Source organism: Marmota monax, unplaced genomic scaffold (assembly GCF_021218885.2).
Source record: "Marmota monax isolate L192 unplaced genomic scaffold, Marmota_monax_Labrador192_F-V1.1 WCK01_AAM20220418_F8-fsc00003, whole genome shotgun sequence".
Taxonomy (NCBI): domain Eukaryota; kingdom Metazoa; phylum Chordata; class Mammalia; order Rodentia; family Sciuridae; genus Marmota; species Marmota monax.
This window is the reverse complement of record NW_026694084.1, coordinates 14,738,713-14,766,183: the sequence shown is the minus strand read 5'-3', so window position 1 is coordinate 14,766,183 and position 27,471 is coordinate 14,738,713. Positions and strand designations below refer to the sequence as shown.

General features: G+C 36.2%; 1 protein-coding gene across 5 annotated transcripts in view; it reads left to right on the top strand.

Annotated features, from left to right (window-relative positions):
• The window catches only part of Angpt1 (angiopoietin 1), a 236,205-nt gene that overhangs the window by 127,468 nt on the left and 81,266 nt on the right, over positions 1-27,471 (top strand). For all 5 annotated transcript variants that reach the window (XM_046464877.2, XM_046464876.2, XM_046464875.2 and 2 more), the window contains 2 exons: positions 8,078-8,233; positions 18,304-18,425. In XM_046464877.2, coding sequence (XP_046320833.1) covers positions 8,078-8,233; positions 18,304-18,425 — 278 coding nt within the window. The remainder of the gene's footprint in view (positions 1-8,077; positions 8,234-18,303; positions 18,426-27,471) is intronic.

The following is a 27,471-nucleotide window of genomic DNA, read 5'->3' as shown; positions in this document are numbered from 1 at the left end:
AACTAATGGTGGACTGAAGTGATAGGCAATGCGGTTATAAAAGAAGAAAAAAAAATAAAAAGAGGCACAGGATGTTCTAGAATACAGAAGAAAGGCATTGCAGAGAGAGGATTCATAAAAGGCTTCTGACAGGAGGAAGCTTGAACTAAGTTTTTAAAAATAGAACTTAGCCCCAGAAAAGGGAGAATAAGGTGGGCAAGAAACATTTTCATCAGAGCAAAGTCATGTATAAAATGAGTACTGAGCAATTGGCAATTAGCAATTCGTTTTTGGCTAAATACAAATAACTTGGGAATTTGGTGTTTCTAGAGCACAGAGTAGAGAAGCAGAGTACAGGTTGCCAAGAATTTTCTATGCTAATTAAGGGATTATGTCTTGAAGCACAGGTAGTGGAAACCACTGGAAAAGTTTTAAAAATGGGATAAGAAGGCCAAGTTTGTATTTTAGATAGATCCCTCTAGCTAGGTTATGGATGAGGGGTTGGAGGGAGCAAGGCAGGAGTCAGGAGACCAGTTATGGGGCCATTAACAAATCCAAAAAGAAAAGTTATGAGTCTGACCTTAGTCATTGGCTGTGAGGATAAAGGAATATGGTTGAAAGAGGGGGAAAGGCAGAGGAAGAGACCTAGGCAAACCTCAAGAAGTAGAAGCAACCCAATCTGGTGTTGATTGGATGCAGGAAAGGAAGGTTCTAGAAGAATTGTCAAGATGACTCCCTATGACTTGGATGAATGTATAGGTGGCAGTGGTGATATTCATGGAAAAAAGAAACATGGAAAGAAGACTGAAGAAAGATGAAGAATATATTTTTGACAGAATGGTGCCTGGAATGAAGCGATTCACAGATGCTAGCTCTTTATCTTAAAACAGATGTGCCTGCTTTAGAGACTTGAGCCAGGACTTTTCTATTGTGTTTTTGGTATCAATGTTTCCTTACTGCCATTAAGGATATGTATGTTATATACATTCATATTTCAATTTTCTATAAAAATTTAAGATTTAAATCTTATAGCCTATATTACTTAATAAAGGAAGTTTCAAATCAAGGAATTTGAAAGCTTCAAGAGTTCTTAGAAATAATCTAACCCAGTCTCTTTTATTTCATGGATGAAGACTTTAGACCAACCTTATGTAAATGATTTACTCAAGTTCATGGTGTAAATCTATGATTATTCCTGCATTATCTATATCCTGACTCCTGGCTGAATGTACTTTTCCTATATCATCCACCTTTAAAATTATGCAAAGAGAAAAATTGAACAGAAAGAAATGTTCTTAAGAGTTCATGATGGTTACACTTTCCTGGTGTGAGAAGGTGGATATAGAAGAGAGATGCCAGGCTAGTAAAATATGTTTTGGCACTGGCAACCTTTCATTTGTTTATACAAAGAGAGAATGACTTTTCTGGGTCTTCGCCCAGCTCTAGGGCACTGCGTATGACTCTGGCAACTTTCAGCAGCCACAAAAATGTCATCTTGAAAGAGTCATGGCCAAGAAAAATGATTGCAAGGGAGTTTGTTCATCTAGGAAATTCTGGGATGCCCTTCACAGTTTCTCCTTATGCTTCAGCAGAGGTGTTGCTGGGACGCGTATGTAGGTGATAAAACCAATGTCTGCTCACATTTTTAACATCAGTAATTGTGAGTGTTTCCCTATTCAGCAGAGAAAAGAATATGGAAAGAAATATAGACAGTTGGAGGTATACTCCATCACATTCACCTACTCTAGTAAGATGATCCATCCATCGGTGCACAGCTATTTCCTAGTAAACTCAAAACGTCTTGATCGTGTAGTATCTGGCACCAGGTTCAGGTCACAGTGTGCATTTCTTACATGCATGCCTAGATTACACTGAGCCTACATGGGGTGTAGAAAGCCTGGAATAACTTAGGAGTTTGGTCATGCTTTTTGCCACTTGTTGGAGTGATGCATATGAAAAAAGAATGAAATCAAGGGGTTTCTGAAACTCAGTGACTGAGGGGCAGCTAGAGGTATTAATGCTAGTAAGCTGAGTCCAGAGAGGGAAATCTGGGTCCCTAAAACTGATGAAGCATGAACTGGTATTGTGAAAGGGGATCTCCAAATCAGGAGCCAGTAGAAATTAAGCAAGTAGCAGGAACCAGGGAATTGGATAAGAAATGCAAGGCTGGCCAACAGTATTGGCAGCTTTCCGTTGGCTCAGCCTGCTGCTGTGAGTCTGAGTTTCCACACTCTGAGTGGCCACAGCCTGGCATCTGGCATTAATTAGCTGTTTCACCTTGCTTTCTATAACCTCTCTGAACCTCAATCACTATGTCTATAAAATGAAATTCTTGGCATTTATAACTTTGAATGTCTCTTTTAGCTCTCTCTCTCCTACTAATGGCTTCAGGTACCAAAAAGAGAGATGAGATCCATTTCATGGACACCAGCACTGAAACTGTTTCAAATGTTAGCTAACTAGATCTATTGTCTAAAAAGACACTTATACTTTTCCATTTGGTAAAAGAAACAGTATATTGGAGATCTAAGAATAGAAATTCCTGCAAATAATGTACTTGGCCTCAGCCATCTCTTTTTATAAGGTCATAAACCCAGGTAGAGTTGCATTTTCAATATTACTACTGATTTATGAAACAATGATATTAGATAAAACCATCAACATGTAAGGCATTTTTTGCATTGTTTTACCTTTTTATTGTTTTTCCATATTTAACCTTTTACTTTATTTCATGGTGATTTTGCCATACCTGAGTAATACCACATGCACCAACATTCAGTGAGGGTCTACTTAATCTATGACATATTTTAAGCCAACAATGCCTTTGTCAATTTTTATAGGGTTTAAAATGTTATTTTCTTAAGAATTACATGGAGAAATTATATTCTTTGTGTATTCAGACATGCTCTGGTTTGAGAGATTCCTTGAAGTATTCTCTTCGAGTGAAGTGACAGAGAATATATTTCACCTGCAGGCCATGTCATAGTCTGATAGTCTCCATCTATGAACATGAAACACAAAGGATTTTGAGAACCTAGTAAGAGAGCTCCCCCAAAATCTTTTTTGTTATTCTCTAGTAGTCATTCAGCAAAAGACAAGAGACAAGTGATTTAGGAGTGAACTACAAATGATTGATAATCTTGATTTCTTAAAAACTCTTTTTTCTATTTTATAATATTGCATGTCACATAGTCAATGGGATATTTGCTTTCTCGCTACCTAAAACATTTTGCAGGATATTATGTCATCCATCAGTGTACAAATGTCTAAACAACTTAAACATTATCTTTGAAACAATTTCACCTTGTTGTTTCTATCACTTTCACTTTTCATATTCTGTCTGAATACTGTCTTCTGTCAGAATAAGCCTGTAATATTGGTGGCAGTTTGCTGGTATTTTACCGTGATTTTCTTTTTTGGATGAAGTACAACTTGCTTAGCAATCTGGCCTCTTTCAAAGCACATACCAGCTCCGCCACCCACTTGCTGTGGGATCTTAGACAATTGACTTATCTTCTCTGAGTCTCCATTTCCATATTAGTGAAATGAAGAAATCAATATTTATAGCACCTAGATTGTTGTAAAGATTCAACAAACTACATATTTGCAAGTCCTGGTACCCATTTAGCCTTAGTATAGGCTTAGTGTGTCCTCACCCTTTGTTATATTTTGTGCTGTTTATAAGAAACAAATAAATTTACATTGCTAAGAAAAATGTCCTCTTAAGACAACTTAAAAAAAAAAGAGGATTCTTTGTATTAATAGTGCAGCAGAGTGAACTCTCCACATGCCTGGGTCTGGGCCCTTCATCTGACTTCGCATCCACCTGTGTAGCCCAGAAGCGTGAAGGTGATCACTTTCTGACATTGCCTGTTTCTCTCAAAGGAATAAGTAGATGAATTCTCAAGAGCTGACTACAAATTAAATCACCCAATTATTCAGCTAATGCACCAGTCAACCAGTCCAACAACAGAGCAGGAACCATGTCCTGAGACATGATCTCAAGTTATATAAGACCTCTGATTCTTGAACTATAATGGACTCAGTACTCCCTTTGTAGATCTGGTGGGAGCATCAAGTCAGATTATGTGTAGGAAAGCTCTCTGCAAACAGCCATTCACTTCACAGAGGTGATACTACCTCCTTTCTTAAAAATCATCATTTCATCTCATTTAAAACCACATGCTACATCTCCTTCTGAGTCTTTAGCCAATACCTGATAAAACTCTGGAGTGAGACACTGAGCAGAGCAATATTGTCAAAAAATTTTATGATTCAGCTTCAAAGCCTCCCACTTTCTAACTCCTTCAGCTCTTGTGGTCAGCAATGTCTAAGCTTCAAATACACCTATTAGATGTTTGAGGTAGCCGTATTTTCAGCAAACATATTTTTTAAATCACTAGGGAATACACAAATACAATCAAATTTGTTACAAATCTTTCCTGGACCTGGCTGGTATGGTACTGTCAAGTTGGGTTTCACAGTTATACATCTACAGAGGAATGTCTAGAGATAAGATGAAAGCAACCCTCCTTATTAATCACACATTGTATATTTGACTTCTGCCTCCCCGCTCAGCCTTTAAATCAACTACATCTGGTTCTTGCTACTTAAGTGTGCCATTACCTTTTGCATTAAAAGGCAGGTACTCCTAGAGAAAGCAGCCCCATTTGATTAAAAAATAATTAACTAGAGTTATATTCATGGCAGCTTCAATGAGAATTTTAGGATTGGTTGGAGACCTACTTTATTTCCACAGCAGGATCAGCAGACTGGGAAGCTCTTTGTGGTTTGATCAATGTGTACATGAAACAGCTATTTTCCTTTGCTTATTTTAACTTTTATAGTTATAAAGAAAAGCACAGTGGTACTGAATGGTCAACAGCTGACAGGTCACAGGGATTGAAAAGCAACTGTTGCTTGCTGTAGTCGCCTTATGCCAGAGGGTGTCCTCTGGGAAGCTGGGGACTTATGATTGTTTTTATACCCAGAACATGTTGACCTCTGGCAACTGACTGCATAAAAAAATTGATGTATAATTGTCAAGTAAATTATGCATTGGAGCTCACTGATTTGCAAATTCTTTCTCAGGAGGGAAATCTGCATAAAAATCAAATTATAATTTTGAAATTTTATTTTCAGCAGGAAATCTGACACATCACGGTTAAGTCTGATGGTCTAAATAAGTGCTAAAGAAGTTTTATCCTTTTGTGAACAAAACAGGAAGGTTGTACTAGGATGTAAATTGAACATTGTTGTCTTCATTGAAAAAACCTTGTTTATATATATGGATCAGGCGAAATGTGCTTAGCAACCCTGCTAATTTACATTCTGGCAAAAAACTACTCATTTCACAAACAGTTCTCATATAGGAAGTTGTTCTATGATGCACATTTTGAAAAGCATTTATCCTTTGGCTGAATCAGAATTATTTTGGAAAGCTGTCCTAAATACATGCTATCCTAGTATATGCCCTTAAAAATGTATAGCATACGGTAGGTACCTCTGAATGCATTCTGAACATCTCCTCACGTGCTCCCGTGTAGTTTTAGCAAACACTGAAAGTTAGGAGCTATGTAATAAAATGCACAATTAGGTGATGCTTGGCTAAGTAAGTCAGTTGTTAAGAAAGTGGGTTTTGAACTTGGAGGTTGAGTTCCTGCTTCTTGTTGAGCAAGTTGTTTAGTGGTTTCTAAGCCTGTTTCATCTGTAAAGCAGCTGTAACATGTGGATATGTGAGGTTAAATTCACTGTGACACTTTTATTTATTAAAGGACAGTGCTTAGCTGTCCTGCTGCAGAACAATGTAATTGATAAATGTCTACTGTAAATGGCAGGGTTCATCTTCTCAATGGAAACTTGTCTACCATTTCTTAGGATATACATATTTATAAATAGCCCTAAATTCTCTGAATAAGCAAGGAACATACAGCAAATGTCTAGCTGCCTGAGGCTTCTTTTGCTAAGCAGCTATTGAATACAGCAGTCAAAATTCTTTTGGTTTGTTTGTCAGTGTTGAAGACATAAATAAATTTGACTGAAGGAAAAGCAAGACTTGGCGGTTCAGGGGAGATTTAGATTACACAATTTACAACTCCAAGTCCAAGGGAAGACCTGACTAGAAACATCATGGCTGGATGCAGGTGCTTGAAAGATATCCTGTTATCTATATCACACCTGGGTCACTATCTATCATCTATTTCTCATTATTTTTTTTTCTGGATTGTCTTCATTCTTAGGCTTGCTTTAGTTTTTATGGTGGCAAAATTGGGCATCATCAAGCATCTATGTTACCCGCTATTAACCACAGAGGAAGAGGAAGTTCTTGTGTAAACTAGTTTGACAAAATGCCAGAACCAAGATTTAATGGCCTTGCTTACAATATCTTTCCATTCCTGGACAACCCACACTTGCTAAGTAAGAGTAGAACATTGTGTTTTGCCAGACTTAAATATGTACCCTCTTCTAAAGTTAGGGTGGATCAACTCTACCCAAAGCATCTGCTTTGAAAAAAGAAAAAATGATAATTTCCCTTAAAGATGTTAAGGGATGTCACTAGGAAAAAGGATACAGGGATGTGGAATCTAAATGATAGATGTTTACTACTCTGACGGACCCTCATTCTTCTACCCTTCCCATGTTGCTTACGTATGTTCATTCAATTGGAATGAAGTCAAGATTTGGTTTAGAGATCTTCCATTTTGTTAAGATAATTTTCAGATATTTCTTCTGATCAATTTTGTATCACAATATGAGCTTCATACGAAGCTTCCATTTTTGTTAGGTTGGGGCAGATTAATATTTGATAAATAGAAGTAAGCGAGAGATGATGTTAGAAAGTGAACTGCCAAAATTTCGCAAAGGGGAATTTACATTTAGATTGTATTTATTACATGATAATAATGTTACTATGGATTATAAAATAGTGGATGTATTATGGTTCACTAAATCAGTAAAAAATCACGTAGCTGTTAATGATTTGGAACCCGGCTCACTAAGCACGACTTGGCAGAGCTATCGAGTGGTTAAAAGTGTTGGTATGAGTTAAGGACTTCGGCACTCAGGTCCAAGTCTGGCTGTTTTTGTGGTGTGTGGCCTTGGACCTGACTTCTCTGGGATGCAATTTCCCCATATGTGTAATTTGATAATAAAATGCAGTCGCCATGCAGTGGTGGGGGAGAGTGAAGTGTACTGACAGGGAGATACAGACTTCTGCATTTTTCAAACCCTGCATGTGCTCAACTTTATTCTCCCAGGTGCCTAACAAGATCCCTTGTAGTAATTCACTTAATCATTCCTTTGGCCCCTGTGGTACCATTTATTTTACAACTTTAGTGTACTCTTAGATGGCATCATAAAGGAACCAATTTTACCCCAGGCAAGTAGGGCAAATGCTGCTTTATGGGCTATACTTTCAGTGCCTATTTTTGAGCTTGCAAAAGAGCACAGAAAATGATTATAGCTCACTCTAGGGATCTTCAGCTCATTTGACACATCTTTGCCTATGTTTTAATATTCCTTAAAGGCTTTCATTTTGGGAATATACTTTCCTCCCTCTCCTAGTCCATTTCCCCAGGGAAGTAGGATATTTTATTTATCATTACAAAAATGGAAGGGGAAGACTGAATTTCTCTGAGATGAGTGGGCAGCATGGTATAACTAGAAGACCAGAGCACTAAGATTTAGACTGAAACTATTTGCTAATCTGGGTGACCTGGGGTTCATCCATCCCGTTCTCTCTCTGATTTGGTTTCCTCAGCTATAAAATAAAAAGAATAAGGAGGCCTGTTGTGCCTAGTTTACATCTTTGCTGTGAGGGTTAAATGAGATCATGTCAATAATAGGAAATCACAGTTCAAGTGCATATTTCCATTATGATTGTGATTATTATTTATATTTATCAGTATATTAGGAGTTTGTTAGCAATTGGATTCCTGTGTGCTCTGCTTCCTTTTTCTCCAGCTCCCAGACACACAGAACATCCCTGCCAGATGGCCAGTTTGCCAGCTGTGTCTTGTTTTGTCATTGTAAATATTACATGCCCCAACTGGGAAACTTTGCTTATAATCTAGTATACTTTGTCCTTTATCTCTTGCAGCTTGAGAATTACATCGTGGAAAATATGAAGTCGGAGATGGCCCAGATACAGCAGAATGCAGTTCAGAACCACACAGCCACCATGCTCGAGATAGGAACCAGCCTCCTGACTCAGACTGCAGAGCAGACCAGAAAGCTGACAGATGTTGAGACCCAGGTACATACCCTGGGCTGGAGTCCACACACTCATCCAGAGGGTTTTTTTTTTTTTACCCCCCTATCCTTTAGCTTGCTTGGTAAACACAGAGCACATTTCAGCACAGAGATTGGGGAAGCATATGCATTTTTGTTTATTGGTAATAACAACAATGACTGCTTGACATGCTATGCATGTTTCTTTGGACTTAATGAGGATTGGTATATTTAGCTTTGTGTGTGCTTGCAAAAATAGGGATAGTAAAAGACCTAATCAGTGTTTAAGTTCAAATAAACACTGCAGCTACCAATTGTGATAGGATATGAGTGGAACAAACTAACCATTTCAGACAAATCAGTGCCTTTGATATGCTTTTAGGAACTGTCTCATTTAACACTGGTAATGCTTCTCTAGCTGTAATGGCATCTGCAGAGGTTTTGTGCATTTGTTGGATTGAAAGGAAAACCTCAAATGAACTGATCAGGAGTGTATATATATTTACAGATATATCCTCCCATTAGGGTCAATGACATACTTATTTGAGTACAAAAGGGTAAAATCTAAGGATGCTTTTAATTATTACTGCCACAAAACCAACCTTACAGTTTACAGCAAAGGGAAAATACATTTTTGATGACTAGAAAATAATCTCTATGGTGCCTCTGAATCATGGAAATGGCTATTCCAGTTATCATTCTGAAACTCAGGGGCTGATTCTGTATCAATTGTAGTTGATTTTTGAATGAAATTGAAGTAAATAAATGCAAAAATAAGGTACAACCTTATTTCTTTTTATTTTGTCTGGGTTAGTGGCATCACAGATCATGCATTGAAAGATCATGATCATTTGTATGGATAGAGATCATATGACACAAATAAGACTCCATGTACAAAGGATACTTGTTAAAACCATTTAGAGCAGACAAATCAGCGAGTTTGATTGATTTCTCCCACTGATACAGCTAGTGAATAGAATTCAGGGCTCAAACTCTCATGTTCTCATCTCTTTTCTATCCCTCTTGATACTAATAATTAACTAATCAAATAGAACTTAAATGTCCAATTGCTTTAGAGAAATAAGTCACATAGCCTTCAGAAAATATTTTTGTTGCACAGTGTCATCAGCTAACTATGGGGAAATGGAGGGAGGAAAAACCACATTGTAATAAAAAATTACATGACTTAATCTTTTATTGTCACAGTAAGTGTGGTGATCTATATGCTTTGACAACTTATGGTATAAAATAATGTGACCATATTTTTTTATTCTTATTATTATAAAATGCTATCTCCTCCAAAACGTTTTCATATGTTCAGAAATGGAAATATGTAATATACCCTATTTGACTGCACACTTCACTTCTTTATATAGTTGTTATAACTCTAATGACACACATGACAGGGGTTTGTTGTATTCTTTCATTTCCCCAAGCCCTCATCTTAAGTTGTTTTTATTCTCCTGCCACTTAGGAGTTGGAGTTGTGGCAGGGATGGGATCCTATTGTTAGCATTTCAATCTCTAACCTGTAAAGTTGTATGTGATATAAGGTTTTAAAAGATAATAACATGTTCTGTGTCTAAGAGCAGGAGATAAGGACTTTATGAAAAATTGTACAGAAAATCCTAAGAAAATATAATGAACACTCCTTAGTGGAACAGCTAAAGTTATTATTAAAAGCCAATCAAATCTTATTAGATATATCAAGGATGATATTAAGATAGCCAAATCCTGAAAATCTCAAAAATCACAAATCCATCAAAAATAACAATGGGACAAACTTTGTCCTAATTTGTGAAAAGAAACCCATGTGTTCATTTCATCTTCATTTTAATGTCTTCTAGTTGTTCATGCTATTTGTAGCTGTGGTGTTTTAAACCTTTTCTATGTAAACATATACCCATGCCATGCCATCATGCGTATTGGAATTATTGCATTAGGACATGTTCTGTTGAGAGATCTTAATACTGGATTCCTGAGGTAGGGCCAAGTTTACAAAAGGAATTCTGAATTACTTTTTAAAGACAATTACTTGTATTAATTTATAATAAGCACTTATAAACCAAAACATCCTTCTGTGCTAACCAGGTAACCTCAGTTGGTTTTGCTCCTGTGTTTCCCTAACTTGGCTTGGTATGTGTTGCTTTTCCTAAGACTGACTTCAGGTCCTCAGTTATCTCAAGAACTATGGCAGTGGCTTTCCAATAAATTTTAGTGCCCTGGCTTTCACATGATGATGTTATAAAGTTAATTAACTTATTTCTTTCTAGTCCTCTACTGACCTTCTACATTTGCAACTTAAACAAAGGTGGTACAGCCATGGTTCTATAGATGAATGGATAAAGAAACTGTGCTATATATACACAATGGAATATTACTCAGCATTAAAAGAGAATATAATTATGGCATTTGCAGGTAAATGGATAGAGTTGGATAATATCATCCTAAGTGAAGTAAGCCAATCCCCCAAACCAAAGGCTGAATGTTCTCTCTGATAAGTGGATGCTGATCCATAATGGGGGGGGCATGGGAAAAATGCAGGAATTTTTATGGGGCAAAGGGAAGGGTGGGGTTCGGAGGAGGCATGGGAGTAGGAAAGATGGTGGCATGAGATAGACATTATTACCCTAGGTACATGTATGACTGCACATATGGTATGATGCTACATAATGTACAACCATAGAAATGTAAAGTTGTACTGCAATGTGTACAATGAATTAAAAGCATTCTACTGTCATATATACCTAATTAAAATAAAGACAGTAACAATAACCAAAAAAAAGATTCTGTGTTTGATAAGCATCATGATCAGAAAAAAAAAAATACAGGATCTACAATGAGCACATCTAAGTAACCTTGTTGGCCATGGTGATGAGAATGGAAAACCAACACCAAACCCTTTCCTTCATAATTAGTCTGGCTGAATATATACTTACTCTATTGTCTGTTTATACCAATATCTCTTCTCCTTCAAGTTACTCTTTTCAAGTATGCAATATGAAGGCGTTAATTTCAGGAATTACTTATGTCCCTCCCTGATATATAATTCTGTTTCTCACTTCTTCCCCAAGCCCATTTCAAGCCCATTTCAGTTCGGAGAACTCTCAAATCACACTAAAATTCACCTCTAAATAATTTGCACATGTCTCTGCTTTAAGTGATTTTACATATGTTCACTATTTAAAAATAATAATACAACCTGTGGGGTACATAACAGAATCTTTTATTAAGGTTTAGATCTGGAATGTCACCCAAAACTCATGTGTCAGACAATGCAGCAATGTTTGGAAGGGAAAAGATCATTTATGAGGGCTGTGACTTCCTTAATGGAATAATCCATTTGATAGATTGATAATTTTAATGGACATACAGGGAGGTGGTGAAAATGAGAGGCAGGTGGGGCATGGCTGGAAGAAGTAGGTCACTACATCTGTCTCTGGCCCCTTTCAGTCTCTCTGTTCCCTGGCTGTCATGAGCCCAGCATATTTTCCCTGCCACACCCTTCCCCAAACACTTCCACTATGGCTTTTCTGACTTGCCATTTGCCAATAGGCAAACCATGAACAGAACCTCTGAAGCCATGAGCCAAAATAAATCTTTCCTCCTCAAAGTTGTTCTTGTCAGGTATTTTGATCACCGTGATGAAAAGCTGACTAACGTACCGTCTTCTTTAAAGATGAGGAAACCAAAACACAGAGATGTGAAGCAACTTGCCCCGGATGAAAGAATGGTGAAATTTAGAGCAAGAATTTGAAGTCTGTCCATCTGTCATCAGAATCTGCATGCTTTACTAGCTCTTTCTCAATGCGGACTCTCTCCTGTAGTTCCATTCTTTCTTTAAGGTGACAGAACAGCAAATGGGTCCAAGAAGAGGGTAAGATGGAAATCTGATAAAGCAAAAGGTAATGCAGACTTAATAGCATCCCTGGATGCCTCCTCTGAATGACAAAGATGCTGCCACCGCCCTGCCAGTGAAAATGATGGTTCCACCTACTAGTACCCTTATGCCATGTGCCAGGGACATCATCACATGTAACCCCAGGACCTTGTGCTCTCCAGCTGTGTTAACTATGGGAAAGTTCTGTAGAAATACAGGCTAAGTTTTCTCCCACCTCTAGTCATTTATATGGTCACTGTAGTGTTAGAACTGAATCAAATTTGAAAATATATTTTGAGTAGTTCCTTGATGCAAGATGTTTTTAATAGTTCCTACAAAGACGACAACAGCAAATAAAGTAGTCCTTATAGTCAGTGGGTTTGAGTTAGTGTGGCAAAACATTTTTAAATCCTTTCTTAACTTTTTGTCAAATTAATTAGCTGTGGAGATTTTCTTCACAGCCATAAAACTGTACCTTTCCATTCTACTGGGGTGGGTGTCATTGACCAGTGGCCCCAGCTGCCGTGCTCTGAAATCCATCACACTGTGCTGGTACACAGACCACAATTCCCAGTGGCCACTTCCAGGCAATGAGTCACTGTGGCAGGGATACTTACTTTTGCTCCTGGGAGCTGTAGGACTCTGCTGACACATGACATTGCCCTTGCTGAACTTTCTCACAGCTGCCCTCGGGGCTGTGACTTCCACAGGACCTTCCTTCCTTTACTCTCTTCTCTGTGGTTGGACCTGCATTCCAGGCTGAAGGCTCTCCTGGCCTCCTTTGTCTGATTCCCGATTTTCCCTCACAGATATTTTCCCTAATAAATTTTCTGAATGTCTAATCCCCTTTTATCATCTGCTGCTCAGAAGTCACAAATTATCCTACCTGGTGTTGGACCACAATTAGAAATTTGAGGCAGTTCACAGTTTGTTGAATGAGCATGAATCTCTGGGAAAAAACAGATCTGGTCTCATATCTACTCTCAAAGGGCAACTCTCTGAGTTGAACCTTTAACTTGATGAGGGAATTAGTTAAATAAACATTTAGCTAAACAAAATGGTGGTAAAATAAATTAGCTAGGTGGTTATCCAAAGAAAATACCCTGGTTATTAATTTTCTACAATGTCTGGAAACGTGTTCGATAAGCCACTAGAAGACTCAGTAAGCTATGACTTACAATTTGTGTTTGGCTGGCTATTTCTTTTTCTAAATAAAGTTTTATTGAACATAGCAACACTCATCTAGTTATATGTCTCCTGTGGCTACTTTCTTGATAAAATAGCAGACTTGAGTAGATATACTAAATACACTAAGGCCTGCCAAGCTTAAGATATTTACTGTTTGGCCCTGTACAGAAAAATCTAACCAATTCCTAAAAAAAATGATAATAAACTTTGAGAGAGCAGGGATTTTGTCTATCTTGTCCTTGTCTACTGCCCTGTCATTAGGATTTAGAGCAGAACCTGATACATAGGAGGCTTTCATTAAGTGCTTGTTAAATAATAACTAATGTTAGTTCCTTAATGTCTCTGGATTTTAACACAATGAACCCAAGTCCACAAGCAATATACAAAGGGTTGTGTTGATGGTAAAATATATATGCACAAATAGCTGGTTGATCAGAATATGACTTTGAAGAGAAGCAGCTACTACAAAGATGTTATGACTGTCAAAGAAATTGCCTGAATATATTTCTCTACTCCAAGGAGCATGAGAAATTTGTACACTTCCTGCCTCATAGTGCTTATTTAGTTTGTGCTTGGAAAAAGAAGTGTGATGCTATTGGATGCAAAAAGCAGAAGAGCTCATGGTGATTTGAAAGAAACCATTTTGATAAATGTTTGTTTTGGTACCAGAGATTGAACCCAGGGGCACTTAACCACTGAGACACATCCCTAGCCCTTTTGTGTATTTTATTTAGAGACAGAGTCTCATTGAGTTGCTTAGAACCTCGGTAAGTTGCTGAGCCTAGCTTTGAACTTGTGATCTTCCTGCCTCAGCCATTCAAGTTACCAGGATTGTTAGAAATTTTTATCCACTAAGGGAGGCACCTTTCTTAGTATGTGGGAAGGTTCTTGTAATTTACAGTCACATGAACTTATGTGAGAGAATTTAGACTCTGGAAATTGACTACCAAGTTTCCCTTCTGACCCTCATATGTTTTAGCTGTGTTGAAAGAGTTATTTCAACCCACAATTTCTGCATCTGTGATATAATTACTATCTACTGAACTTCATAAACAAATGAGTTTATTGCATTAAAAATACATTATAAAATTGTATTGTTATAAATGTAATTTATATTCAAATATAATAAGGTTATTATATTATAAGCATATTACAAGTTATATAAATATAAAATATTATACATAATTATTATGTGGTATTAATTTTGTATTATTGTATCATAAGAAAGATTAATAATAATTTTATAAGATTATCTAATTTACATACTTTTGTTTTCTCAATGGTTCCACCCAAAATTTTGTAGATGTTTGGTTTTTCAAGGTTTAAGAGTTCCATTTTAATTTGGGGTGGTCTTCTTTATTTTCCTTGAGATTCACATTGTTTAAAGAAACTAGGATGATCATTAGGACACTTGTCTCAAATTCTAAGTTGATCTGAACATTTATTTTCATGTCCTTTATTTATTCTTTCTTTCTGTGTTGTTTCTTTAGGCTGGAAGTTACCATATCTAAAGGGTAGACTGGGTTCACTTGAGCACTGAAGTAGGGTACTCTGTGGAATTGCGGCTCACCTCTTGCCTCTCCTCAGGAGGCAGGAAAGCCAGCCTGCTACACCCTCAGTGATGCAGAGGATGAACTTCCTCAGGGGAGTAACCTCCCTGTCACTCTACCCTGATGGTTCACTTTCCCTGAGGAAATTAACAAATAACCTTGTCGTATGATTCTTCATGGCATTGCCCATCAGTGACCAAAAAGTCACTTCATCAGTTTGGCAAAGGGTGATTTTATAGCCCTTCATTTCCTTCATTGTCAGCTTTCACTCTGCTGGAAAAATCTAGCTCTGCCAACCATCATATTTTATGTTACATTTTTTGTTTAAGAAACATAATTAAAAGCAAATAAGAGCCTATAAGCGAGGCCAATTTCAAAGTTAATGTGCTGTTCAAAGAGACTTCCTTTCATGCTCTGTATTCTCCCTCAATCTCTACCTTTCTTTCAATGGCAATGTTAATTTAAAGGCTGGAGACACTCTTAAAAATATTAAGGGGGCCAGGTGTGGTGGTGCACACTTGCAATCCCACTGGCTCTGGAGGCTGAGACAGGAGGATCGCAAGTTCAAGGCCAGTCTCAGCAACTTAGTGAGACCCTAAAGGACTAAGGGAGACTTTGTCTCAAAACAAAAAAATAATAATAATAATAAAAATAAAAAGGGCTGGGGATGTGGCTCAGTGGTCAGTGGTTAAACACCCCTGGGTTCAATCCCTGGTACTAAAAAAGGCAGCAAATGAGTGAATGAGCAAGATTATTTGTGATAGTGATGATTCCATAGGAAAATAAAACACAGTGACCTGATGGACAGTGAGGGGCGGGGGGAGGGGAGGGAGTTACTGTACAGAGCATGGCCAAGAAGACTCAAATGATGAAAAGATATCTGCGTATGGGAATTCCAGGTAGAGAAAGCTATAGATGCAAAGTCCCTGCAGGGGCAATGAATTTGGCATGCTGAGGTGACAGGAAGAAGGCTGTGGAGCTGGAGTATGATAAACAAGGAGGAGAGTGGCAGGAAGTGAGATGTGGGAAGTAAGCGGGGTCCCAATCCCAGGGCCTCATAGGCCAGGCTGAGGACTTTGGAATGTAACTAATTGCAAAGGGAAGCCACTGGCACATTGAACACAGGAGGTGGCTTGATCTGATGCATGTTTTTAAAAAGAGCCCTGTGGCTGCTCTGTGGGAATGGACTAGAAGTGGGCAAAGAAGCAGGAAGGCAGATTAGGAGTTGTATTGGTCTCCAGAGTCAGATACGGCAGCTTCAGTGTCCATTTCAGATGGATCCATTCAGTTCTCACTGAAAGTGGAGAAGAACTGTCCTTTGTAAAATAAGACATTTTGGTGTTTGAGGATGTCAGGAAGTGTGATCAGAGAATGCAGTGAATAAAATAGAAAACGTCTTTTGTTTAACTGATTCAGTTAAACTGATTCAGTCACACCGTGTACCTTTTGTTCATGAACAAGTCCCAAGAGTCTTCTCTGTGCCAAGCACTGTTCACCACAAGATACGAGGGTTTCACTGTTTCATAAATTGCCATTCAATAAGCAACGAAATAAAAAGCTTAACTGGATAAAAATATGTTTATTAATTGACAGTTGCATCTATGTATCCTCAGTCTTTACATTCTCTACCAAGTTTTCCCGAGTGGGTCCTAACTCTATCTTCTACATAGTTTTTCCTTAAATGAAATGATGCAAAATAGAAAATTGTACAAAAAAAATTCTAAAATATTCCACAAGCAAAATATGATATTAGTAATAATTTTAAGATTGGCTTTTAGAAGTATATCAATAACAATTTAAAATATAAATGAATCATAACAACTTACACTTTTTAAAGTACACGTGTCTCATCTCACTATTTTGTGCCCAACTCTCTCCCCAACCCCATCCCATCACCACATGCCTTGCAGGGCTAGAACTAGAATAAGGCCAATGAAACCAAGGGAGACTGAATCATGTATGTGCAGGGAGACATCCTATCTTTATTTAAAAATAATATTCTCTTCAATGTGGGTTTTACACACACAGTATATTATATATCTGTGTGTGTGTGTGTGTGTGTTTAAATGGTGCATTAAAACATCACTTATATGGATTGCCCAGGGTTGTGTTTTGTTTTGTTTTTTGACTTATTTCCATTGCTTTTAGAGTTGTCTGTCTCCTCATCCTAGTTCCTACTTGCCCACCTGCTTCCCCTTCCGTTTCAACACCCTACAGCCCAATCACAGTATATGTGAAAAGACTTTCTGTGAGCATCTGAAATAATGCCAAATTTAGACCTGCCATGAGAAAGGAACATTCTGAAAGTGTCCTTTTTAGAGGGATACCCTTTACATTAATACTGATCTTGCAAAAGTTTTCTCAGTCTCCTTTAATAACTAGATCCAAGGAAAGTGTGATGGCTATCAATGATTTCAAATTATGTAGGGAGCTTTTAAAACTAATTTTCCTTATTTCTTTACCTTTATTCCTCTGGTAAGGAGGGAAAGGCAGGGAGGGTTGAGGCAGAAGAAGGAGCAGAACAGTGACACAGTTTGAAGGCATCTTCTGGAACTGTGGTGTGTGTTCTTTACCTGGAGAAGGAGAGGTTTGGGTACATGGCTCACAGATTCATGTCATATTAACATCTGACTGGCAGCATGGGTCTTTGTGATCCAAAAGGAGGTTAGCACTTAGAGATTCTGGAGGATCCACCAATGTAGTGGAGTTGAAATGATAAAGACAATCTGTCTCTAGTACAATCTGAATCCCTGATCACTCATCTCCCAAAATTAAGGGTGCAAATGGTTTGATTCTCCTTCTCCTTCGTTTTCTGTGTAGAGCAATAAACCAAGTCAGACTTTTGGTTTGAACCTCAGCTATACCCTTGGTTCTTCCGTGAATTGGGGGCTCTCTCTGAACCTCAGTTTCCTCTACCATAAGGTGACAATGACAATTTCTCTTTTACCTGGCAGCCACATCTAGAAAGCGATATGACATTTAGAAGGCTTGGCATGACCTGTAATAATGGATGTTCAAGAAATCTGTGATTATGAATCTGTTTAAACAGTGTCAAGGTTATAGCATATCTATTTGGTTTTTGTAAGGTGATAAGTTTAGGAAGGTCTGTTTTACACGCCTATTAGTTATTCTAAATTATCCACAGTGTCTAAAACCTTGTGCTAATACCCACTTTGCATTTGTAAGTGTTGGAGATAAATATGGAAAGCAACTCCATTTGAGTATCCTCTACTATGGTTTCAGGACACAAAAATTGAAATCTGAAAACGGATTAAAAACTCAATGTCCTTACTTAACTGCAATCTCAATCCCAAAAATATTGTGTGTGAGAAACATACAAACAGTAACTGATAGAATATACACCATATGATTAATTATTCTTGAAGAAATATTATTTAAGAAAAAAACTCAAAAACTCAAATGTTTTCTGCTGTTTACTTTGTGATTGAAGTTTGAAATGGTTTTCTTTTATCTTAAGGTACTAAATCAAACTTCTCGACTTGAAATTCAACTGTTGGAGAATTCATTATCAACATACAAATTAGAGAAGCAACTTCTTCAACAAACAAATGAAATTCTAAAGATTCATGAAAAAAACAGGTGAGTACTATACCTTTCCAAAAATATTTATGTATGCACTTTTGTATATTCTCTGTGCCTACTCAAAAAAAAATTAAGATTGAAGTGGCTCAAAAGAAACTAATTTTAAATATGAAATGCACAGAGTTTGAGACAAATGTAGTAAATATGTCAACAATATGATCAATGTTTACATATTTACATTTTTGAGATACTTACTTTTTATAACATTTAGTATTAATTTCTCTGTTTGGTTACTCAAATCTATAAGAACATCTACAATATTCATTTGATTCTATAACTAAATTCCAAGACAGAAAATATTGACATTTTCCAGCAAAATCAAAGTTAATGAGAAGAGAATAGAGCCTCTCAAATTATCATTCAACCCACTCTTAAGTTTTTACAAAGTAAGAAGATATTCAAATTCAGAGATCTTGCACTAGAGGGAGAAAAAATCATATTTTTTAACAAAGTTATTAGCTAATAAATGTAATCAAGATTTTTTTCCCATTTAAAACCATGTTCTTAGACATAATAAATAAATGCTTGTTAGATTTATAGATGTTATACCAGCTTTTTGTTTTATAAATTATACATCATTTCAGGTAAGTAGAATGGGACTTGGTGCTATCAAGACTTAAAGTCATTAACAATTGGTAACACAATTTAATAAAAACAGTGATTTTTTAAGGATGAGTATCTTGTATTTAATTGCATTTCCTTTTATTTGGACCATGAGAAGTTGAGTTTTAGCCTTTTTGCATTATAGTGCTTTAAATAAAATTGTACTGATAGAAATTAGTGAAATAACATTGCATTAGTGGAACCAGAGTTACCATGTTCCAAACCAGGGAGGACCTAAGAGGTCTGCTGTTTCTCCTCTTACTTCACAGGTGAGGGAACAAGACTCAGAGGAAATGACCTGTCCAAGGTCATAGAGCTTGCCTATGGCAGAGCTGGTAATGCAATCAGGGGTTCTTTGCTATAATCCTCCTCTTTCCACTTTCACATATGGCTTCAGGTTATTGACAACCTAAAAGGATTTTGCCACTTCATGCTAAAAGTAGACCATAATGCCAACAATTACAATTAAACTTCTGCATGGAAAAAAATAAACCTGGCTATAAGTTTAAATCAGAAAGGGGTCACTCATGTGCTATGACTTGTATTTCTAAGTTATATATTTATTTATCCTTGTGCGGTGTCATGGGGTAAACTGTATAACTATAAATAAACTTGACAGGACTTGACCCTGAACTGGCTGCCTGATGAAATATTCTGGAATTGAAATCCTGTTGAAAAATACCACTCATCCTACTGTAGTCTCACATAACCAGTTCTATGCATGCATGTGTCAGGCCTACTTTCTTCAGCCACCCCTTGATTTAGAGTCCCCAACCTGTGCTTTACTCTTGTTGCTAAAATGAACCCTATATACATTCAGACACTTCAAAATCTTTTGGGAAAACTTTTTCCAGGGATCTTGAGTATGTAGAACAATGGCAATTTTAGTTTTTGAGTCACTATTTGTTTGAGGATTATGGAAATGACACACATTTTTTGTAGCAAAAGGAGAAAATAAAGGAAAATTAAAAGCTATAGTTCCAACATGTAGAGATAAATCTTTTTCTGAATAGCAAATATAAATATATTCTTCACAAAAGGTTGTGTCATACAGTACACCCCTTTTCAGTCTGCTTTCTTTGGAGATAGGTATCTTTTAATATCAACAAAATGTCCCTCTAATATCATTCTTAATAGCTGTATGATATTTTGTTTTATAGGTGTAACCCAGGGTGGTTTTAACCCAGCTCTCAGTAGGTGTGTTGCCACCTGTGATTTATCTTTTAAAAAGTTGCCAGCATGATCTCATATCCGTTGATGCTTCCCGTATTCATGTGTGCATTATCTCTTGGTTTGTGTCTGGCACTTTAGCTGACAGGATCTCATAAATTCAATAAGTAACCTTGAAGGGTCTGATCCTTAACTATAAAAACAAATGCCATCCTTAAGTATCAATTATACTAAGGTCGGTCTGTCCATCTCTTTCTCTTTTCTTTTCTCGTCTCATATTCAGTTTTTTTTTTTCTTTTTTAAAAAAAAAATCACTTCTACCTAAATTCTTGGATATTTTGCTTTCCCAATATGATTTCTGAGCTGATATCTGGTATTGTTTCCTATTGCGGGATTTTCACTAGGAAACATATAATGTTTTAAAGGCAAACTGATTAAAAGTTGTTCTTTCTGTTCTTGCAGTAAAAGGGAATCAGGATGAACTCTCAAAAGAATTTCCTCTGGTCAAATACAAGACCTTCTCCTTGTGCTATAGCCTCTCAGAGACTCTGATTCCTGACCCCAAGCATACACACATGCCTTCTGCTAAAGACATTTTTCTCCCTAATTAAATTCTAATTCATATTGAAAACGCAAGTTTCCTTTTATATGCAAATTCTATCATTTATTACTCATGATAATTTTTCAAGATCATGACAATTTCTTTTTCTAATAATATATGCATTGCACAAGGAGTTCAGGTGTTTAGACTTTAATTTTAATACAAGACATGTCTTATATCCTTCTCCACACTTGCTTCTTTTTTGACTCTGAACTTCTCAAATATGATGTTATCTTATATGTGGCTTTGGAGGTGTTTGTCTGTCAATTGTTTTACCTCTTGGCCTTGCTTGAATTTCTAAAGTTATCTGTCCTTTTGTGGAAGGGTCTAACATGTGCAAGGGAGAGTTGGTGGAATATCTGTTCTTAAGCCAATTATATTTTTCCCTGAACCAATTTTGGTTTATTGTTTTGGTACTGGGGATTGAACTCAGGGGCACTCGGCCACTGAGACACATCCCTACCCCTATTTTGCATTTTTATTTAGAGATAGAGTCTCACTGAATTGCTTAGGGCCTCATTAAATTGCTGAGGCTGGCTTTGAACGTGCGATCCTCCTGCCTCAGCCTCTAGAGCCGCTAGGACTACAGGAGTTCAGGTGTCTAGACTTGCACCACCATTCCTGTCTGAACCACTTTTTAAAAAGAGTTTTCTTTGTATAAACAACAACAAAAAAATCCATTTGTGATATGTAGCCAATTTTCCCTATTTTGTTTATTGTTACCATTTATTTTCACATGTGCAATGGAATAAGAGGAGTTCTGCCAACCACTTCATACAGCAATAAAGTGTTCCTTCCATTCAATTGAAGAGAAGGCCATAAAGTCAAGAATAAAGCAGTTTGTATTTTTTAAAAAAATTATTGAGCATCCCTATATGTTCTTTATGTAACTGTAGTTCTCCAAATGCAAGAATAAACTATTTCTACACTGAAGCATCTCTGAAAAATAGTAACAACTTGAATTTAGTTAGCCAGGTCTGGTTTGGATCAGCTAATACACTTTGCAGAAGGGATTATCTAAATTAAGCTTTTCTTCCTCCCCAAGGAATGTTAGGGCTTGTATCTGGGTATGTGACTTACTAGCTTTGAATATGATGGGGCCTTCTCAGCCAAGGCGGTGAGTTGGCCCTTAGAAGTGTCACCATCTCTTTGGCAGAACAAGGAGAAATATTTTATGGATAGGATTACACTACACAAGCATGCTGAGAGTTCCTGCTGATTTACATCCTGACAAATTAAATGCCTCACTTGTAGGATTGAAAACGGATTTTTGGCTTCATTAGATTCACTTCTTTACCCCCTAGATAGCCAAAAGCACAAAGCAAGAACTGGATTAGCAATATTAATTCTACTGTTTGTTTTCTTACCAAGAGAGTAGGGGTGGTTCTGAGAATCTTCCAGTTTACTCTCTTTAGGAAATATTGTTTTTATTTGGTTGGATGCGACACTAATCACAAAATGTGGCTTTGGTTCTTACTTCAAGGAAAAGGCATTTGGAAGTATATATAACCCAGTTATATAACTGAAATTACACAACCAAGAACCCAAGTAAATGGAAAACATTAATAATTACCCTACTCATAAGGAGGCAGGAGCACAAAGTTGGTATGCATAATTGTCAACTTTTATTAAATTCCTTCAGTGTTAAATTCCTCCACTGCTTTTGCTTAAAAACAATGGAATAAAGAAGTGTACAGGGAAAGATATCATAATGCAATTTCCTTCAACAGAACCAAATATGAGACTGGATCTTTTAGTCTAATGGAGGGATCATTTGGCTATGTTTCAAGGTATGTACACATCTTATACACAATCCCAACTTTTTCCACAGACAGGCAAAAGAAGTTTCCAGAAGAAATATTTTTTGTTGCAACAAGGTACACAGAAAGGAAAAATCAGTACTCCTTCTGTATTAAAAAAAAAAATGAAGCATATGGGTTTTCTTGATAACTATGTTGAACATGCAGTTGAAGATGAGGGAAATCTCAGAGTGAAGCGAGTTCTACATATGGTGGCAATTCCAAAGTAGTTCAAGCCATACTAGCTGCTGCCTACCTCTTTATTATAATGTAAATGTCTGAGCCAGGTGCTTTTCATTTACTATTGGTAAGCCTCTAACCAATTCTGCAAAGTATATTTTATTATTTTCATTTTACACATTAAAAAACTGAAGTTCACAGAGATCAAATAACTTGCCCTTGACCAAAGAGTCAAAGTATGGCAAAATGAAAGTTTAAGTCCATGACAATTTTATTCATTAATTATTATAAAAATATTTTTACAACATGATGCAGCCTAAAGTATAATTGATGTGGTTGTCAAGTTAGTCTCTTAACACAAACAAGTATAAAACTGAAGAAAGTGGTAGGCCAGTTGTTTTTGGCCTGCCACTGTACACATCATTATTTAGTCCTTCTAATATTGGCATAGGAGATATAAACTATTTATTTTAGATTGGAAATTCACTGAACTTTTTTTGACAAGCCTCATCTATCTTCCAATTGGAGTTATGGGAAATTATTAAGTTAATTAATTGTAAGTGATTGAAGTTTTGTACAATTTCAATAGACCAAATTATGCATTACAAACAAATTACTGAAATGGCCTAATAAAGTAGAGGTGCTTTCATTGTTAATATGCCTAAAGAAATGAAAAGTTATGTCACTGCCTTTTAAATTGAAGCTCTCTTCCATTTGATAAGTTCTTTGCAAAATACTAAAATAAAACCTTGCTAAGTTCTAGCATTGGATTAGGTTGAATTATATTTGCTGTGGATAGCAGGGATAGAGGAAGCGTATTTTTAAAATGCATTTTAAAAACTTTATTTCATTTTCATTAAAAATTTTATTTCATTCCTTGTAAATAGAACATGTATAGGCTTATTGAAAAGAACATTATCTATTTTCCTTTCAATTTTCTTTTTAAAAATTACTTTTAGTTGTAGATGGACACAATACCTTTATTTTATTTATTCATTTTCACGTGGTGCTGAAGATCGAACCCAGTGCCTCACATGGGCTAGGCAAGCTTTGTACCACGGAGCTATAACCCCAACCCTCAAATTTTTAAGCAATTAAATTAGTGGCACATAGCATCTTTCTTCTTTTAAATTTCAATTACCTCAGGATCTTAGAGTGAAAATAGAATTCTGATCAAATTGGAAATTGAAGGGTCATCTGAATTTTTCCCTTTCCCCGATCTCTGCAACTCACTAATCACTGTTGTTATTTATTCCCCCACTTAAATATTTTTTCCAATTCCCAAAAAAATTCCATCCTGTCCTTTCCATTCCCACTGACTATATCTTAGACCAGACTCCTATTATCTCTTGTCTAGGCCATTGCAATGACCTCTGGGTCTCAAGCCTTGTGCCAGCCAAATCTAATACTCAGACACTGCCAAGGTCTTTGTGAAATGCAAGTCAGACTGTTGCTGTCTTTTAAGGCCCTTCTAACCCCCTAATGATTCCCTGTAACTGACTGAAGGTTCAAGTTCTTTCACACAGGGTAAAGTCTGTGATGGCTATAATAATAATTTTGCAGTGTTACTTCTGCTAGTCTTAATTTTTGGAAGGTATGACCTAATAGCTCAGAGCATGAGCTTTGAGGCTAATCTGCCTGGGTTCCTGCTGCAACCATCATACGTTATTGTGTGACTTTGGGCAGGTTAACCTAGAATCTCCATGGTTTGATTTACTAATTTATAATAAAGGGATGATGATAACAACGCTGTGTGGAGCTGATATGAAGATTAATTGAGTGACAGCATGCAACTCACTAAGAACAGTGCCTGCAGGCACAGTAGTGTTGAATCATGTTAGTGTGTCAGTATCCTGCTCAACAGATATTATCTCTAACAGAGCTGATGTTTGCTTTGCCTGGCACGGCTGATATTTACTATCTAACTCACAAACTCCTGTTCATTCTTGAAAACTTGGGGCATATGTCACCCCTTCTGAGAGTCCTCTGTAGCTTCCAGGTAGACAGTCATCCCAATTTATATGATAGCACCGTACCTGTGTTTTCCCTGGTTGACTTATATCATGATGTTACAACACATATGTGCTTCTCTCTGTGTGTGTGCATGTGTTTATTTATCTGTAGCTACACTATTAGACTGTGATCTTCTGATTAATAATACATAGTTTTTCTCTTCTTGGGCACAATTCTCCTCACATGGCATATGTAGCTCGTGTTTGTTGAATGCCAAATGAATAACTCACTGGGCAATGTCCCATTAGTTCTGTCACACCCAATGCTTTTTATCTATACATATACATAAACACACACTCACACAGTAAACAAAAAATACTTTTGGTGAAAAATAGAAATCATATTTTTACATTAAATATTATAAATCCATAATTCATAAATAAAATGGTGTTTATGTCATTATTCTGCATTCCCAAAGGCCTGCTACATGGTGTCCAACATTATCAATTGACACTCTTAAATTCCCTAATTCAGCCTGACTTTTTAACTTCTGGACAGGATCTGCCCAGTCCATTTTAGACTCATGGCTGTTTACCAGATTTCTCTGATAAATATTTTAAAAGGCTAATTTAATATAAACATTAAATTATATAGACATACACTCAATTACAAGTTAAAGTCTTGCTAATTCTACACTAAAACTACCATCCCCCCCTTCCCCTTGCAGAGAATCTTCATTAACAGATTAGCAGTTTGGTATTTATTCTTTCAGACTTTTCTTTGAATATACCAATATATACGTATCTATTGTGTGTTCTTATTTCTCTGTATATTTACACAAATACACACTGATATACCATTAAAAACATGTGCATATTTATATGCTGGATGTATATGGGTATAGACTTTAAGTACACATATAGCTATATACAGTTTTATTTCAATTTTTCTTAAAGAATAAGTAGCAACACATTTTTGTAGACATACTATAATTGATACATTGTTATACTTTTATATTAATAAATAGATAATTTACGAGAACTAGAATTCATGATATGATTATTTAAAATTTTTGGAAATATTGACAAGTTATCCATGAACTTTATATTCTCTCCAAGTGAGCATAGCTTTCTAATTTCCCAAAACTTGGCTACCTGAATCTTTTTATATTTATTAACCATTTGCATTTTTTCTGTTCCCACTCTAGTCACAGGTTTCTCATTTTTCTATTAGATTATTTATCTTTGCTTTATTAACTCACAGAAGTTCTTAAATAAATATTAAAGCTTTGTCTTATACGTTGCAATTATATTGTCAAGTTAATTATTTATTGTCCAACCTATATTTTAATGGAAGTATGTTTTTATGTCATGAAAGTTATCAGTCTTTTTTTCTTGATTTATTGATTTCACAACATATTTAACTTATTCTTATTTACCCCAAACCTTAAAAATTTTATCTGCTAATGTTTACTTATAGCATCTATGCTCTGCTATTTAACAAAAGTGATTTCAGATTTTGAAAGAAAATTTACTATTCAAATTAGAACCTTAAAGAATAAATTTAACCAGGAAAAAATAAAACCCTTTACAAATCCATATCTGCAACACATGTCAACACTATACATATTAAAAAATAATGAAAAGTTGAAAAATTTGTAAATAAATTCAGACAGGAAATAATGAGCAGGTTTCTATATTTTAATATCTTCCTCCTTGTTGGAGGGGCTATATTTACACACTCAGCTTAGGAGACTCTCACCCCATGAATTCATTGGCTGCTATGTTAAGAGCTCTATTGTGGGAAACAGTTTGAAAGGGAGTGATTTTTCTGTGAAAGTTTCAAGATGTGTTCAATGATTTAAAGTATTTCCAATAAGATATGTTGTTGAAAACAGACGGTGCAGAATGGGGGAGGGGACATCAACCAAAAACGTCAAATGGGGCTTTGTGTACATTCATTTAGAACCTTTTACTGAAGTTCAACGTCTAGATTATTTTGTTTATTTTATTCTTCATTAAAGTGCACCTCTGTCTCAAGCTAGAAGTCAAGTGCCAAAATCCTATGCATGTCTCTTCTCAAAGTATTTCCAGAAAGATGGGAAACAGGAAGTACTGAAAATCCTGTGAGAAACTCTCTTTTTGGATTTCTAGCTCAATTTGTATAGATTTAGTGCACGCTTCATATATTGTTGTTCTGTAGAACACTAATCCTAAAAGATGCATCTTAATAAAATCTTTATTTAATGTAGGCTCCTCAAAATCTTGACAATGGAATTCTTGTTTTGCTTAATGAAGATATATTGAATGCACTCCAGAAAATGATCCATTAGAGTTTGGAGCAAGTACCCAGTTTTGTGTTATGCATTTAAACCTAAGCTTATATTGTTATTGAACGCAGTCATCAGCCAAAGTGACTACTTTGTCTACCTAATTTTAGGACCATGGAGCTGTGATGTCTTAAATATCAACTCTATATCTAGAGGTCTGTGTGCCTAGCTGACGTAGCATCTCCCAACTCACCATTAGGAGAAATGATAGTCAACAAAAACTTTCAGGGTCAAAATGAAACATGATCAGTACTTTGAATAAAAAAAATAAATTTAATGTTAGAGGTGTTAAAATAGAGCAGTACTGATGAAAATCTAAGTTCAGATTATTGAAACTATTTTAACAAAGAAATTTTTATTTTATACATGGGAAAGATGGGAGAGGTTCAAATATTGTGAAAGACAAAT